Here is a 15,612-nt window from a genome sequence, read left to right as displayed (position 1 = left end):
TGTATGGAGTCCCACCTCAGATATGTTAGAAATGCTTACAAAGTTTAGTTTCTCCAGAAGGTTTAACAACCTTATTGTCCCTCCGTGTTGCACTTTTATTTCAAATGTACAAAGTTATATGACCCTACAGCATCAGCAGTAAGATCATTTAGTATTTTCACTTGTGGTTAAAAATGTCTTGACATTGCATAGTTTTTAAAATTTATTTATGCCCACTTTTTATCACGTCATTTATGCCTGGACCACAGTAGCAGTTTCCTCGAGCCACTCGGGAAGTGTAGCTGGGAAAAATATCAGCTCACTTGTCAGTGCAGCAAGTGGTTGATTGTTGCCATGGGGATATAGTTCACTCAGTATGGGCAATGACTGTAGGAGAAATATTAATGTGAAACATTTTAGATGTTGACACAGATATGTCTGAGTTTGGGCAACAGCCAAAGCAAGATAAGAAAAAGGGATTCTTTGACCTTCATAAGATGAGTCTGTCTGTAGGGAGACTGGTCTGAATAAAAAAAGACCAACAGATCGATGAGCTGGATCAGGCGGAGAACAAACTGCCTTTTATCTGCACTAGAAAACAGATGAAACATCAGTGTGTGTGACAGGGGCAGAGAGGAAAAGAGGCTGAAATGGATGAGACATACTGAGGAAACAAAAAAAAGTCAAACATGGAAACAGAAGGGAGAAGAACCATGGGTGTCAAGTGGAAGTAAAAATGGAAGGGTGGGTGACGGTGGGATTTCCTCTGTTGCAGCTTGGATCAGTTGACATCACTTCCTTTTCTTCCTCATTAAGCCAGATGCTTTCTGCCCTCCCTTTCTTTCTCTCTGATAGTTATTTATTTAGTTAACTTGGCAACAGAGGGATGTAATCCATGTTTCAACCACTGCAAAAGTAGTTTTTTAAGTTGCTGCTTGAAACGATTTACTTAAATTTACTTACCAATTTCATTGAATGCTTTTGTAATATACATATAATGACCACTTTATTAATTACAGCCTACTCTCATGATGCCTGTGATATCCAGTCATAGGTAATATGTTGTTTGAATATCATTCAGGTCAACGTTGGTGTTGTAGTGGACTGTGTCAGACTGCTGTTTTTCATGAAAGGTGGTTTATATATGCAGCCCTCTGACTCAGTGCCTCATTGTCTCACTGCATTCAGTACTTTGGTTTAAACGTAGTGAAATCTTCAAAACTGGGCGATGAGTTTAGCATGGTAGCGTGCTATTCTCACATGATCATATTGGTAGGTGTAATACATAGCACTATCATTGTGAGATGGGAGATGCTGGCATCAACACGGCCTTGTAGAGCCAACAGAACAACTCGCTGTGGATTATTATTCTTATTGTGTAGGAACATTAATGGTGACTGGATGCTCCTTTCAGATAGAGGTCAAAATCAAAGTAGCTCACAGTATTTGTTTGGCTATAGAAGAAAAGTTCTCCATGATCTTTTGGTTTTTGGTCTCAAAGGTCAATGTGATTTTACTGACTGCAAAAACCTTCCAGGTGAAAGTCGATACTCAAACCTTCTTCAAAGTCAATATGCACAGTCTTACGCAACTGGACTGCAAAAATAAGAGTCAATCCAAAGTTTGGATACACTTGTACTAGTTCATTATTTTCATTGCATTCCATATGATAAGTAATCATAGTAATAAAATAACATCACCTGACTTCTTCAGTGACCCAGCTGAGCTTTTGTTGAACCAGGAAATTTGGTACTTTGGTCCTAGCTTTTTTTTTTTTTTTTTTAAACTAAATATGCTCGACAGCTCAGTTAGAGGAAGACTAAGCTATGAATACACATTTACAGTGAATTAAAATGATTAGAAGTGGCACTGTAAAATTTCTCATTTATAAATATCATATAAATCTCATTGTTGTTCTGTTGCAAATTTAATTTGTTCAGAAAATTTTTTAAGTAATTATTACCTTTATAAGGAGTTTGTTGCAAAGGCTTCATGTTCACTCTGTGCTTTTGTGCATGTTATTTTATTTATTTATTTACTTACTTACTTTTTAATGTGTCTCAGATAACGAGAAACGCCCACGCTCTGCGGTGTGTTCCAACCTTTGACCTGTACTGTATATTTGTTTGGAAACTGAAACATTGGTTCTTAGTGAGAACCAGACCTTGTCAGATCTAATCTCTGTGTTGTCTGGAGACACCGTTGTCATCTTTACTTTTAAAGACCTGGGGAAAAAAACTAAACTAAACTTGCTAAGGAGTAATCTTGGTGCTAGACATTGTGTTTGTGTGAAGTAATGCAAATTTTCTGTTGGTTGAAAAGACCCTTGTGATACTGTTTTGCTGTGGATGATCAGGCAGCATTTAGCCATATTCTGTACATCTCTGTAGAAAAGACAGAATAAAGGACACTTAAAGGCAAACAAGCTACATAAATAGCAGTCAGTGTTCAGTGTGTGAATGGGTGGATGACTGAATGTAGTGTAAAGCGCTTTGGGGTCCTTAGGATCTAAGTAAAGCGCTATACAAATACAGGCCATTTACCATAATTTTAATAATTACACATTTATGCAAAACCTCAGTGACTGCAGACATTTCATTTGACTTGATCAGACATTAAAAGAAAAACAAAAAAGAACAGCTGAGGCTGCTTCTCGTGGCTGCAGAACATGTGCATTGTTGTGCTCTAGGGTGAATTATCCCATCATGCTTCTGGTACATGTTGTGGTGCATGTCTGCTGTGGTTTGCTAACATATGTTAAGTCATTGTTCTGCTTTAGAGCATTGTAGGTCGTGCAATACTTTTAGGTAAAGCCTTGTTCTGTTTATCGGAACTCATTTCCCATATTTACAGGAATCATGCTGGATGTTTCTGCATGTGCCGTTTGGAAGGTTTGAATTGCCGTTTTGTTTAATATACTCTGTAAACTGTGTGCAGACAGATTTTTATCTCTGTGAAAAATAGGAGGCTATGTGGTAACATCCTCTACTCAGAAGTATGAGGACTTTGTCCTTTGCCCTTGCTGAATTTAAAAAAACGCATGTTTAATTTTGTAAACGTGTTGAAATGCAGATGGTGAAGTGATACCTGATTATGAACTGAACCAGTCTACAGACAAAGGTCACTCAAAGAAAAAGAAACAGCAAGATGATGGTGTATTTCGCAGGTAGTCTGATGCACTTTGATCAACTTTTAAGAAAGGTTAACTGGAATCTTCAACACCTCCTATGTGTAATAAATCAGCCCAGTTAGACAGAGAACCTTGTACACATTTAATATGAAAAAACACAGGACAAGGAAGTATAGGTCGAAGAAAATATAAATACGATTTTATATGAAAGTTCTGATAAAATCTACACTTAGCTGAGATAAGTGTTTTTCCTAACAGGGAAAACTTGCAGAGAAGAATGTTTCTAACCCAACAGATTATTTTTTATTAATTTTTTTTGGTTACTATGCCGATTATTTCAGACTTGAAATTAGATTAGATTGTATCTACTTTTATATTTTTTTAGCTGCACGTTACACTTATTTTTAACCCTCTGAATTTCCCGGAGGAACCCACCCGAGGGATTAATAAAGTTTCATCTAATCTAATCACTTCGGGGTGTTTTTACCTGCAGTTAAACTCAAATGATTTGAATTGCAGTAATCAAAAAGTAGTATACACTGCAGTATAAAGCTGCATTTCTTTAAATGTAAGGATTGTTTCTGCAAGAAACAAGGAAAGCTAGAACAGTTTGACCGTTCTTTTCTGCGTGCAGCTATACAAAAAAATGTCGCCACCTACTGTAGACCAGTAGGTGGCAATACAGAAGAGTCCTTGACCAATCAGAAGTATTCATCGCTTCAAGCCCCATCCCCAAAGTTTCCATGCTTTGACAAAGTACTGCCTACCAAGTAGGGACTTGGGGGGTAAAATAATTTCCCCAGAGTTTAATTTAGACTCAGGTGTCTGCAGTGGAAATGCAGTTGAAATTCCTTCAAGAGTTTCTACTCTCAGGGGAAAGCTCCTGTGGTTAAAAAGTGACGTGTATCTCTGCAGTCAAGGCCAAGTTTTCTGTTTGTGTCTGCTGGTTTATGAATTTAGATTCATTTTTTAAAAAGCTAATAAAATGCTGAATCTGTATCAGATGTGTTCCCTCTGTTGCTCGCTAGGCAGACTGTTTACCTTCAGGAAACAAAATCCTCCTTTACTACAAGTGGACTTTAAATAGAAACCAAAAATCTTGTCCCCTGCATTTGTATATGCAGATCAATTTATAGAGATTGCATGAAAGGTGCAAAAAAGTGGATATGATATAATATATATAAAGTATATATCTGACCTTCTTCACACTTGGCCAGCAGCCTCAACCACCCGTCGACTCATGAGCAACTTTTACACCTGTTCTCTGAGCCTTTTCTATGTGTGCTGTGGTAGTGGTGTTGGGGTCTGTTTGACACAGAGGGAGGAGGACAGCTGTCAAAACTCACAGTCCCCTGCTAGTTGTGACAGACAGCTGTGAGGGGGGTGGAGTCTGAGGAAAACTCCCTGAGTCCACTTGTGTCACCAGCACTTGCAACTCCAACATTCTCACGCACGTTCATTTTTGGATTGTCTGCTAATAGCGGAAATATGACGTAAAAAGGGGCAAAATGTTTTTGCATCGAGCCACCAATGCACTGTGGTCAAGACTAAGCTCTGTTGCAGCAGTTGAGGTCAAAGGTCAGTGTGGATTTGGTATCTTAACTGAAAAGATCTATTGATGTCATGATATGGCAGCCTTCCCCTTTAATGTTTTCTGCATGTTGTCTACATGTTGTAGTATGAGCGAGCAGGATGTGGTTTGCCCAGTTGTCAGTTGTCATGTAGGAACACGTTGGTAATAACTAAACTTGTGACCTTGTTTCTTCTCAAAGCAGAAACCAGAAATAATCCTGCGCCTGTCATGTTGTGGTGTCTGCTGCAGGACTCATAAAGCAGTGTTGATGCAAATATGGAAACTTTAATTTCCCAAATATGATTTAAACTGCTGACTCCTTTGATTACAAAGTTTCGATTGAGACTTCATGAACTCTTTCAAGTGCTCTAATGAGGAATGATTATTTTCTATAGTAGTGATACTCAAATCTGTGCTGTATTACACAGTTGAGTTCCATCTTTAGTTCAGCCTCTCAGCGCAGGAATGTGCTAATTAGCGAAAACAACTTGTCAGTGTCTGAAAAAACATATGGACTTTTGCTGCTCAATAAGTACTTGAAGCAGCTTATTTATCTGATATTTTCATGTTTTTGGATTGTTTGTGTCAGGCTCAGACTATTTTAGATAGAAGTGACGGAACCATTGTGTAAGAATTTACAATTAAGGAAGTCTCACAATCTTTATGTCAGGATAGCACCTACCTTTGTCCATTGTGACACACTATTCAGTGGTATCACTCGACCCAAAGTGGTGATGTCCCATTGGCGTTGTAATTGGGCTGATTGAAACATTATGAAACCATAATGTTTGTCGGTGCTGTGATCTGACTACCCTCCTTTCATTAAGAGCTGACTGTGTCGACCTGCTCTCTCTGCGATGTTTGTTAAAGGCGCTCATGGTTATTCTACAGAAAAATTGTATACCCCCACTCCCTCAAGTCTAACAACACTATGATGTAAAGAGACTCCCCACCCCTGACGGGTGCTGAATTTTATAGGGTTATGTTTCTGCCAGCTTCAGGATTCCTCGAGCCATCCTTTGCTGGTGTTGGTTAATTAATCTACTTTTAATTTTAGTCTTGATTTTGGCTGTGAATAATTATGAAAAACAAGATAATCTGCTTCTGCTTTTGGGTTGTACTGAATACAGGGCATGCTTTATTTTAAATATGCCCTTTTCTGTGGCATGTTTAGTTCAGTTTACATTTATTTATAGATTTGTATTTCTCCACTTGAATTATATCTCATGTATGAGGCATCTACTTGTACCCACTCAGCGACACAGAATCCAGGCTCTTGAAGCATGAGCACATACGTATACAAAATCTAGCTTCCTCTTGCTCACATGAGTGTAGGGGATGCAAGTCTTCCCGGGGGATTAAGAATGACTTCCGGTTTTTGAGCAGAAATAGATGTTTAAAAAAAAAAAATCATAACAACACTGAGCAAATGATCTCATGCAGTTTTTCTTGGCTGCTGGCTAAAGTCAGCCCATTGGTAGATGTCTGTGCCTGAGTACAGGCTTCCTCTTTTAGTTTGGCCTGGAATATTATCTGTGCATGTCCTTACATGTCCAAAAAGCTGTAGCCCCAGAACCTTGTTGCATAACAGTTGTTGTATTCTGTGCTGACTTTAGATTTGGCTGTTTGTAATTCAGTGAGATAGAATAGTGGGTATAAAGTAAAAATGGCTTGTGGTGAGCTGCTACGGGTAAAGAGCACAGAGACTTACTGAGAAAAACTAACGTGGCATCAGCCGAGGCCTGAGAGTGACTACTTTAAATAGTCATTATTTAAGTAGTCAGTGTGATACACGTGATTCTGACTTATTATAGTTCATATCATTGTGGCTGATATGAACTCGAGTAACTGTCTGCTTGATGTCTGTAATTTCTATCGATCAAGCAACAGAAGTAAAAAATTACTTCTTGCTTTAAAGCTTACAATAAGGTGCAGACTATGTAAGCATCAGTGTCCATTTGGCCTTAGGGTGACTAATGCAGCTCTTTCATGAAAGCAGTTTTGCAGTACTTCAATAACCGTTTACGTTGTCTTTCTCCGAGTCAGATTTTAACTTCAGTTCCGCCCTGGTACCTTTATGAAACCCACAAACACTGGTTGTTTGCAGTTGAGCACAGACTGCTTTGGTGAGGACAGTCAGCCATTGATCCACCAGGCTTTTCACACCTTCTCAGATTCCCACAAGTCTTTTCACTGATGTCTTACAGACCTGCTTGTGTTTTAGAACAAAGAATGAAGACTTATTGTTTTGGAAACAAGGTGTGTGTGTGTGTGGGGGGGGGGGGGGGGGGGGGGGGGGGTCAGTTTAACAGCCTCTGTTGAGAAACTTATCAGTGAATGTATTTTAAATCTGATTTCACAAGAATGCTTCGTTTCTCCTCTGTTTGATTTTAACCCTGCGATGTGTTAAATGTCGTGTCTTTCAGGATCCTCAGAGTCTTCAACATTTTCCAGTTTGCCCAGTAGGACCAGCAGTGCCACCAGCTGCCCCTCTTCAGCTCACAGAGACTCTGGCAGTGACATAGAGAGCTTCCTGAACACAGAACCCGGATATGACAGCATCTTCAGAAAGGTCTGACCCCCATCAACTTCAAATCAATGTTAAAGTGCTCAAAAACAATTCTTTTAAACTGGTTTAATTATCTGTGCAAAGTGAGAAAAGCAAATGAGGACAAATCTGTGAAGAAATATATATTTAAAAATGTAAACAAAAACATTGCCACTATATATGCTGTAGAATGAACTTCTTACACATCCAAACTGCAAACACATCAATCATTAAATGTATAAATGAGGAAAAATGTAGCAGCCAATTCCCTGTTTACTAAATCCTTGGCTGGCTGTGGTCCAAACATCCGGTTCAGTTGCGCTGAACACCAAGAATATATTTTGCCTCTGCAACTATTCCTATAGGGATTATATACTATATATGAAGTATCTATTTTCTCAGTCTGTGTCTGTTTTTTAATTTATTAGTACCCTGAGGCAGAGATGCCAAACATCTACTAAGCATCTTTTTAAGCCGGCAGCTCTCCTCCGCTGCTGGGAAAGTGCAAGCTGTGGTCCCTGCTGTCACTCTGCTGCTGTTGAAAGTCTGTTTGAAGCCAGGCACCCTTTGGTTAAAGTTGAAACACTTGTATCTCTCAGTTTCTGCTGTGTTGAGCACTTGAAACATGCTCATTGTAATGTGAACCGTATGTCATGTTTGGTGCAAACAAAGCCAGAGAAGAGAATATCAGCTGCCTGGGATAATACAGTGTGGTGCTGAGGGTTGGGACACTGTAGATAGGCCGTGATGGGCAAAATGAATCCGCACAAAGACTACAGAAGCTAAATTCTGAAAGAGAGGATTAACGTCTTTGCTGCTCTCTGAAGGGAAACGCTTCTTTTGTGAAATGTAATACTGTAAATGTAGAATAAAGAGGACATAGACGGTTTCAACAGTCGTGACTTATCTGAGTTTAACATGTATGTTGTGCCATCAGATAACATTTAAAATCCTGAAATAAAACAAAGTTTAAAACTCAGCTGGGTCCTTCTCTTATAGCGCTGAAGCTGACGTTCACATGCACTCTCTGCCCTTGATGTATGCTCATGCGTTGTCCGACTCCCAGAGGAAGTTGTGTTTGCAGCATAAAGCAGATCTTTCATTCGCAGCTCTCCGACAGAAGCAGCTCTATGCTCGGCCCTCACACTGCAGCTGGCAGCACAATAGACCCAGTTAAAGCTCACACCTACAAATTAACTCTAAATGGACTATCCCAAACCTGTGTGTGTGTGTGTGTGTGTGTGTGTGTGGGCAGTCGTTTTTTCCCACCATTCCCAAAGAGTGGTTTTACTAAAACTATTTGTTTTCTGCGTGCTTCTTATATTATAGAGCTGTCAGGTGAAGACTTGTCAAGAAATCAGCAAACTATACACAAGCATATGGCTAATTAACTTGCAAGAATACATATTAGTTTACACATATGCGGTGTACGTACACTTTATATTTGCCAACTGCTAACTGCCAACTGTCTGTGGATTTGGATCACTAAAATGGTCCTGTGACAATGACAAATGGACTTTAAAAAGACTATATATCACTAAGAAGTGTTTTCCTGGGAAAGGTTTGTTTTAACAAGGTTGCTATCATTTATTGGTGTTTGTTATAATGCCAGTGTTGCTATAAAGTGGCGCTGGCTCATTATCCCTAAGCCATGCCATTTGGTCCTCATTATATTCCATTCCTGTGGGTTAAATGGCTCTTCAGCTTACTCTTAATTCATCTCATGCCTCAGTGAAGAAATGCTGATGGATATACAAAGTGATAGCCCGAGTAATTAACAATGATTTCAAGGACATCTGTTTTGCTGTGTTATGTTTTATTCATATTTATTATGCTGTGTTGGAGTGCCCTTTTTTTCCTGTTCTGTTACATTCTGCCCTTAAACTGCAGGTGTAATAAAATGGCAAAATCACATTATGGATCTTAAATAGTCTCCTGTTATTGGGGTTGTGTGGTCCTCCATATAGAAAACACTACGCTACTTCCAGATGAACAGAATTAACCTTTTGGGTCCTTCATATAGTCCTATTGTTCCCTTGTAGGATTGTAGGATACCGTCACCAAGGCCAGGGTTAATGTAAGGTGGTGCTATCCACTCTGTGTAATGTGTACCATGTGACCCAAGCAAAAATAGAACCAGCCAGTGAGAGGGCAGGAGAGCTTTGTTCACTTACAATAAATGATTTAGCCTTATGCACTTAGGGACCATAAATGGATAGATATCAGCTGAGCAGCTGTTGAGACATAGCGTCTGCAGGCTTTTTTGTGGGATTTTTTTTGCCGTTGATTATCACTAATTCCTCAAGTTGTCATCCACAACCTTGCCTCACAATAGCTTAGTAAGCACACACATGTTCTCACGCTCCACTTCCTGTGGTTCTCAGAGCAGAGCCAGACTCTTCACACTTTCAGTTACTGTTCACGGTTCACAAGCGCATTACTTGATTAAACCTGGAAATTAATACTTTACGTGGAAACAGTTGCATTTACATGTGTCCGCGCTCCCTAAAATAATAAATCAACATTTTATTAGTGTGGCATTGACTTCATATAGTGCTGATTTAGCATACTGGCTCATGATAAACCATAACTTTTTGATGGTACAGTAATGCTTTAAAGTAGTGTAAAGTTATACCTTTTCTCTTTTTGGGATGTCTTTCAGAATGATGAACCTGTGACTGGAGGAGACAGTGCCAGCGAGGTTTCGGTCTCCTGCTCTTCCACAGACGACACCGCCAGCGTCGGCCCGACCAGCTCCAGCCCGGAGGGCAGCCAGGGCCTGGGCTGCAGCTGGAGTCCAGAAGAGGGCATCCAGACCGTGGCACCTACCACTGAAGGACTGGACAGTGAAGGTGGAGAAGGAGGAGGGGCAGGAGAGGCTGAAGAAGAGGCCAAAGATAGAGTAACTGAGGTGCCGCGGCGTTCCTGTCTCTTTCGTAACAGCAACCGTTCCCTGTCACCTCTTCGCCGCCACAGCTGGGGTCCTGGAAAGAACAACGGAGGAGACGGAGAGATGAACCAGAGGAGGTGAGAGTGATGAATACTGGGTTCTTCAGGATGAATAATGTCTAATTGCATTGTTGATGAAGTGGATGTAGAAATAGAAATGTTTCTCCTCCGTCCTAGATACTGGCTGCTGGTGTTAATCTGGTGTTAGTCAGTAGATGTCAGCAGACTTGATGTGTGCCTCTTTCAGCATTATTAGAGCTTGTTGATGTCAGTCCTTCTGTGCCATGTTGAGTGTTTCCTCTTCATGCTGTGAGCAGCTGTGTTGCCATTTGTCTTGCGTTGGCAGGGAGCTTCCAAAATTGTACACACAGATGCTTATAAACAAATGCACAGATACGCACTTCAACATGAACACATGTTCTCACGCTTTCACATTCAGAGCCACACTGTACAGTTGTCACGAGTTGACAACAAGATTATTTCACAAACATCGGTTCAATAGAAAGGCTAACAGTGACTTTTAGAACGGGACTCTTAACGCTGTTTTGTCATCACTGCTCAAATGATTGGCTCTTAGCGATGGTCTGTAGAGGAATTTACATGCAAGTTTCTTTTTAATATCCCCTGTCTTATTAAGTTTTTCCTTTTGACAGTAGTGTATATTTCATATGTGCATCTGTGTGTTAAAGCCTGACGATACTGGAGACCATTACTCATTCACAGGGAGTCTAAAAGAAATCCATTAATCATATATTGGCCATTGTTTTTAGTATATGGCAAATGGCCAGGAACTTGTATAGCACTCTTCTACTCTGAGTACTCGAAACGTTTTTTACTACAATCCTTATTCACACAAGTACTTTTTTCTTATACCTTACGTCTTACGTTTGTGCACATGCTCACGCTCCGATGGATGCACTGGGGCAACTCCGGTTCATTATGCCCAAGGATATTTCAAGATGCAGATTAGAGTAGCTGGGGATTGAACCACCGGCCTTTCAGTTATTAAGTAACCTGTGCTGCCTCATGAGCCACAGAGCTTAGATGTATATATGCAGGCATTGTTTTACAGCAACTTTTGATATCATTATTTACTTTTTAGATAAAATTATTTATTTCAAAAGTTAGGCAGCAACTTAATGTAAAAATGCCTCTTGCCTGCATCACCATCTGCTCAACTGTGATACAACTCTGCAATGTATTGGTGGCAGTTTTCCCGCTTTAAGTGGAACTTTAGAGCATTTCTATCCCACAAACGGAGACATGTCACACATTGTGATAGGCTCTAGCTTCCAAACACTGGAGGACAGTGTTTGGAAGTCTGGCCTATACCGGATGGCCATGAAGAAAGCATGCATGGTTAATATGCTGTCTTGTTTTGCTACCCAGATTTCCTGATCATAATAAAGTCAAAAGCTAGGCTCATTTCTCCAGCTTTGCTAAGTAACTCATATCATATCATATCATATCATATCATATCATATCATTATAGATCAACCTAAATAAGGACCAGTCACATAGAAGCCTACTGACTCGCTAAGTAAAATCATAAAGAGGGTACTGCGACCTCCTCTAGTCAACATGTAATAGTGGATTAACAGGTGTTATTAAAGGAGGGAAACCCTCCAAAAAACGGACGGAGCAGTGGAGCAGCCAAGGGAACAGAACGATATAAAAACTGTATCACTAAAACAGTTAAAAATTTAAAAGCAATTAAAACAACCCTGGCCAGGGAGAACACACAGTAAAAATCAAAATAAAACATAAACACACTAAAAGTCCAGTGGGGTCAGCCACGGCGTTAAAATCCAGCAAAATCGGAGCGGGCAAGGAAAACCCGGCGGCGTCCCCGGCCGTCCTGTCAGTCTCTCTGATCCGGAGTGCCCGGATGGGCAGAGCTCCTAACTCTGCCCGCCGCTTTTCTGTGGCACGCCAGCACTATGGTCTCACCGTCGGAGGTAGGGCGCTGTCCCACTCCAAACTAATCCCCCACCACAGTGTCCTCTGGCGTCAAGCTATTCCAGCAGCAGCACGGCTCTCACTGCTTCTCTACGCACTGGCCGTCATATGCCCTCGCCACGTACTGCACACCAACGCCGCCCTCTGCTTGCGGCCGCCGCCGCTGCCTGCCAGCATCTACTCCGCCATCTCTGCTGCCCTGCTTCTCCTGACCGGCTAGGCCCTCTTATTGGGCCTCTGTGACCTCCCAGGTCTGCCAAGTTTGTAATCAGGGAGGGGTATAGTCTCTCCAGGACAATTCAACAATAAATAAAATAAAAGCATGCAATAAAACAAGAATAAAACACTATACAATATTAAAATATTAGCAATAATAAAACACAGCAACTCATGCGAGATAAAAATCTAGTTAACTTGTCCATTTCCACCCCGTGACAAACACAAACCCAAAATGGAGAATGTTTGCCTTGAAAGTAAAAGTCGTGGCTTACCATTTCACAAGGTGCAAATTGATTCTTCTATGCAAACTACAGGAAACCGTGGCAATCTGCTAGCAAACAAAACAATTGCAAGGAGGTTTTTCTTTAGTGCAGCACCATATACGTCGTTGCAACTTGCAACAGTAACCGCTCCAGCAAACACTCGCCAGCCTGTCAGGGAATACACATTTTTCCCTATAAACAAAGGTTACCAGGGGGTTTGCCTGTGTGTGAGTGGGGTCTAGGACACATATTTTTTTTAAAAAGACAAAATAAATGTAATGAGATTTTAAATTATGAGAAAAACAAGATTTCGGAATGTCTCGTATAGTGTTTGGTGACATTTTAAAGTAACAGTCTAGCATTTGGTAATTATGCTTATTTGGTTGCCAAAGATTATTAGGAATCCACAATAAAAGGGACATGAGTGTTGCATAAGCCCTACTGAAGCATTTGATCTGTTCAGTCCACACAAACTCCATCCTCAGACAGAGATGCCAAACAGATGTCTGTCAGCACAGAGGAGCTGAAAGGAGCAGCTGGTCTAAACAGAAGTTTACTGGATAAAGGCAGCTTTCATGTGGTCGCAGCAGGAAGGAATCATCGATACTTTTAGATACAGTGTGGTATTATGGTGCGTTATGTTCGTCAAGTTCATTAAATTTGTTTGGTTTAAACAGCTAACTGTGGAGACATCATGCACCACAAAGTGTGCCTGAAAAAATTGACTTAAAGTGTGAAGCAAACAAACGAAAACATGGGGCACCACAGATGCATTCCTCAGAGTCTCTGCCGATGATACAGAGTCCTTCTTCTGATAGATTTGAAAGAATGAAAATCTGTCTAATTTCTGAGGTGGACAAGTAACCGACTGCAGAATACTCTTTGAAATGTGAAGTGGCCTTCAAAATAGTGTTACCATTAAAAACCGGGAGGCTGTTATCATAGTTTAGCACAGACTGGAAATAAAGCCTGGTAATAGGGTACCAGTGCGCCCACACTACTCTTAACTCCTCCGGTACCAGCAACTCTAAAGTTCACTAATTAGAGGATAGGTTATCTTGCTAAATGGTATCACAGGGGATGAATGCACAAGGATAATTCTTGTCGGAATCCAGTAACATCCTTTAAAGTTGACTTCAGAGGTTGTCCACTGACCAGCAGAGACTCTGTCCTTCATGTGGTTATGATACAAATAGGGTTTCTGCTCACAATACTCAACTGGAACTCTAACTTTGAATCCCAAACATTTTGTTTGACACATTTCTGTCTATTGAGTGTTTCAATTCATGCTGTGTTATTATCAGTTGATTAGAAGATGTACAGTTCCACGAAAAAGAACATTTTCACAGGATTATGTGCAGTCATGTGAAAAATAAAGTACACCTTTATTGCTTTCATACAAATTAAGAGGGAATGTAGCAGGTATGTGCTGATATTCCAATACACTGGCTTCACTAGTCATCGGCAAGTGTGAAAACCTCTATAAAAGCTCAAGTTTTAAGAATCTTCCGACCTTCCAGTAAATTCACACCAAAGTCAGATCCTGCAATGCCACAAACAGAAGAATGACATCAGACTCTGCAGGCCTCAGTTGGCAAAGTACAGACAAAAAAAGACTTCTTTGCCAGGACAAAGCTTAAAAAGAATATGAAGCACAACTTGGCTTTGTAAAATTGCATCTGAATAAACCACAAGACGTCTGAAACATTGTCCTTTAGACAGATGAGGTCAAAGTGGAAATGTTTGATAATAATTCACAGCTCTATATTTGGGGAAAGCCAAACGCAGCATATCAGCACAAACACCTCATACCTGCTGTCAATCACTGTGGTGCAGGGGTGATGATTCAGTGCTTTCCTGTTTTTACTTTTCTTTCTTTGGGCACCTTCATTTGCAATCACTAATGTCCACAAACCTCAATGAACTGAAACAATGTTATAGAGAAAAGTTGGCCAGACTTCCTCCACTAAAAAATGTGAGAGACTGATGTGTGATGACTCATACATGAAATGATTACTTCAACTTAGAGCTGCTAAAGGTGCTTCTACAAGCTGCTGAATGATGAGATGCAAGCTTTTGCCTGTGGAAACTTTAGTTTGTACCAGCAATCTCACTGTGAGGTGGGAATACTAAACATCATTTTGAAACTATGAGCAAAGATATCACCACAATTATTTCATGCTTATCATCTTTCATCATTTACTCTGAGTACAGCAGTCTGATCACTCTTGTCTTCTCTTAGATCATTACCTATACAGTAGTAGCCATAAAAATCCAATGGTCCCATCGGCAATAAGAACAGTTCGTTGATTAATTATTTTCTTGCTGTCATGGCTTCCGTTCAAATCCCACTTCATTTCCACCTTCATCCACAACTCTGTCTCTGTCTCCGTCTCCATCACCTCCAGTTCCACTCGTAGCTCTGGTGAGAGGAAGCCGGCCTTTCACAGGAGAAGGTATTAATACATCACATTCATCAGTTCATGTTTTGTTAAGCTTGCCCTGCTTTTTAGTGGCATGCTATGGCAAATTTATGCAGTCGTGCCCTTTGTGGACCTCCCGGCTTTTAATGTATGCTTGCTGAACTGCTGTTGCATTCTCTCCGTCCCTGCAGGCAACTGCTCTGAAAAATGCTGCTCTCTTTTCACCCCCGTTGGAGTTTGTATGAAATACTGTGGCAAATGGGTGGTGGTGGCACCGCTGTTTTGTATAGCATTGGTAATAACAAGCAGCCACACAGAAAGAGAGGAGTTTAGCTCCTCTCTTTCTGGAGGCTGAACTGCATTGGCTAGAGTTTTAGAACAGACGATTGTTTTTTATTTTTTTTTATTTTGTGGGTTTAATAACTTCCTGTAGAGAATTATTCAAAACTCTAAAACATCAGAAGACAGAAGACAGTGGGCTGCAGCAGTAAAAACAGAATGCAAGTTGTTCTCACTGCAAAATAGCTTTGTTGACTGTATGAAATGTTGCTCTTTGACCCAGAAGGAGG

At 40.5% G+C, this 15,612-nt stretch overlaps 1 protein-coding gene across 5 annotated transcripts in view; it reads left to right on the top strand.

Moving 5' to 3' along the window:
• Nucleotides 1–15,612, top strand: part of akap13a (A-kinase anchoring protein 13a) — a 119,711-nt gene that overhangs the window by 61,431 nt on the left and 42,668 nt on the right. For 4 of the 5 annotated variants that reach the window (XM_085361240.1, XM_085361487.1, XM_085361323.1 and 1 more), the window contains exons 11-13: nucleotides 7,109–7,254; nucleotides 9,893–10,257; nucleotides 15,029–15,076. In XM_085361240.1, the coding sequence (XP_085217366.1) occupies nucleotides 7,109–7,254; nucleotides 9,893–10,257; nucleotides 15,029–15,076 (559 nt within the window). The remainder of the gene's footprint in view (nucleotides 1–7,108; nucleotides 7,255–9,892; nucleotides 10,258–15,028; nucleotides 15,077–15,612) is intronic. The other variant, XM_085361401.1, reaches the window with a different exon arrangement.

The sequence above is a fragment of the Diplotaxodon limnothrissa genome, linkage group LG1, assembly GCF_057381915.1.
Source record: "Diplotaxodon limnothrissa isolate DT_005_m linkage group LG1, D_limnothrissa_male_GT1.1, whole genome shotgun sequence".
Lineage (NCBI taxonomy): Eukaryota > Metazoa > Chordata > Actinopteri > Cichliformes > Cichlidae > Diplotaxodon > Diplotaxodon limnothrissa.
Note: the sequence above shows the minus strand (reverse complement) of the source record. Positions and strands in the feature narration are given on the sequence as shown.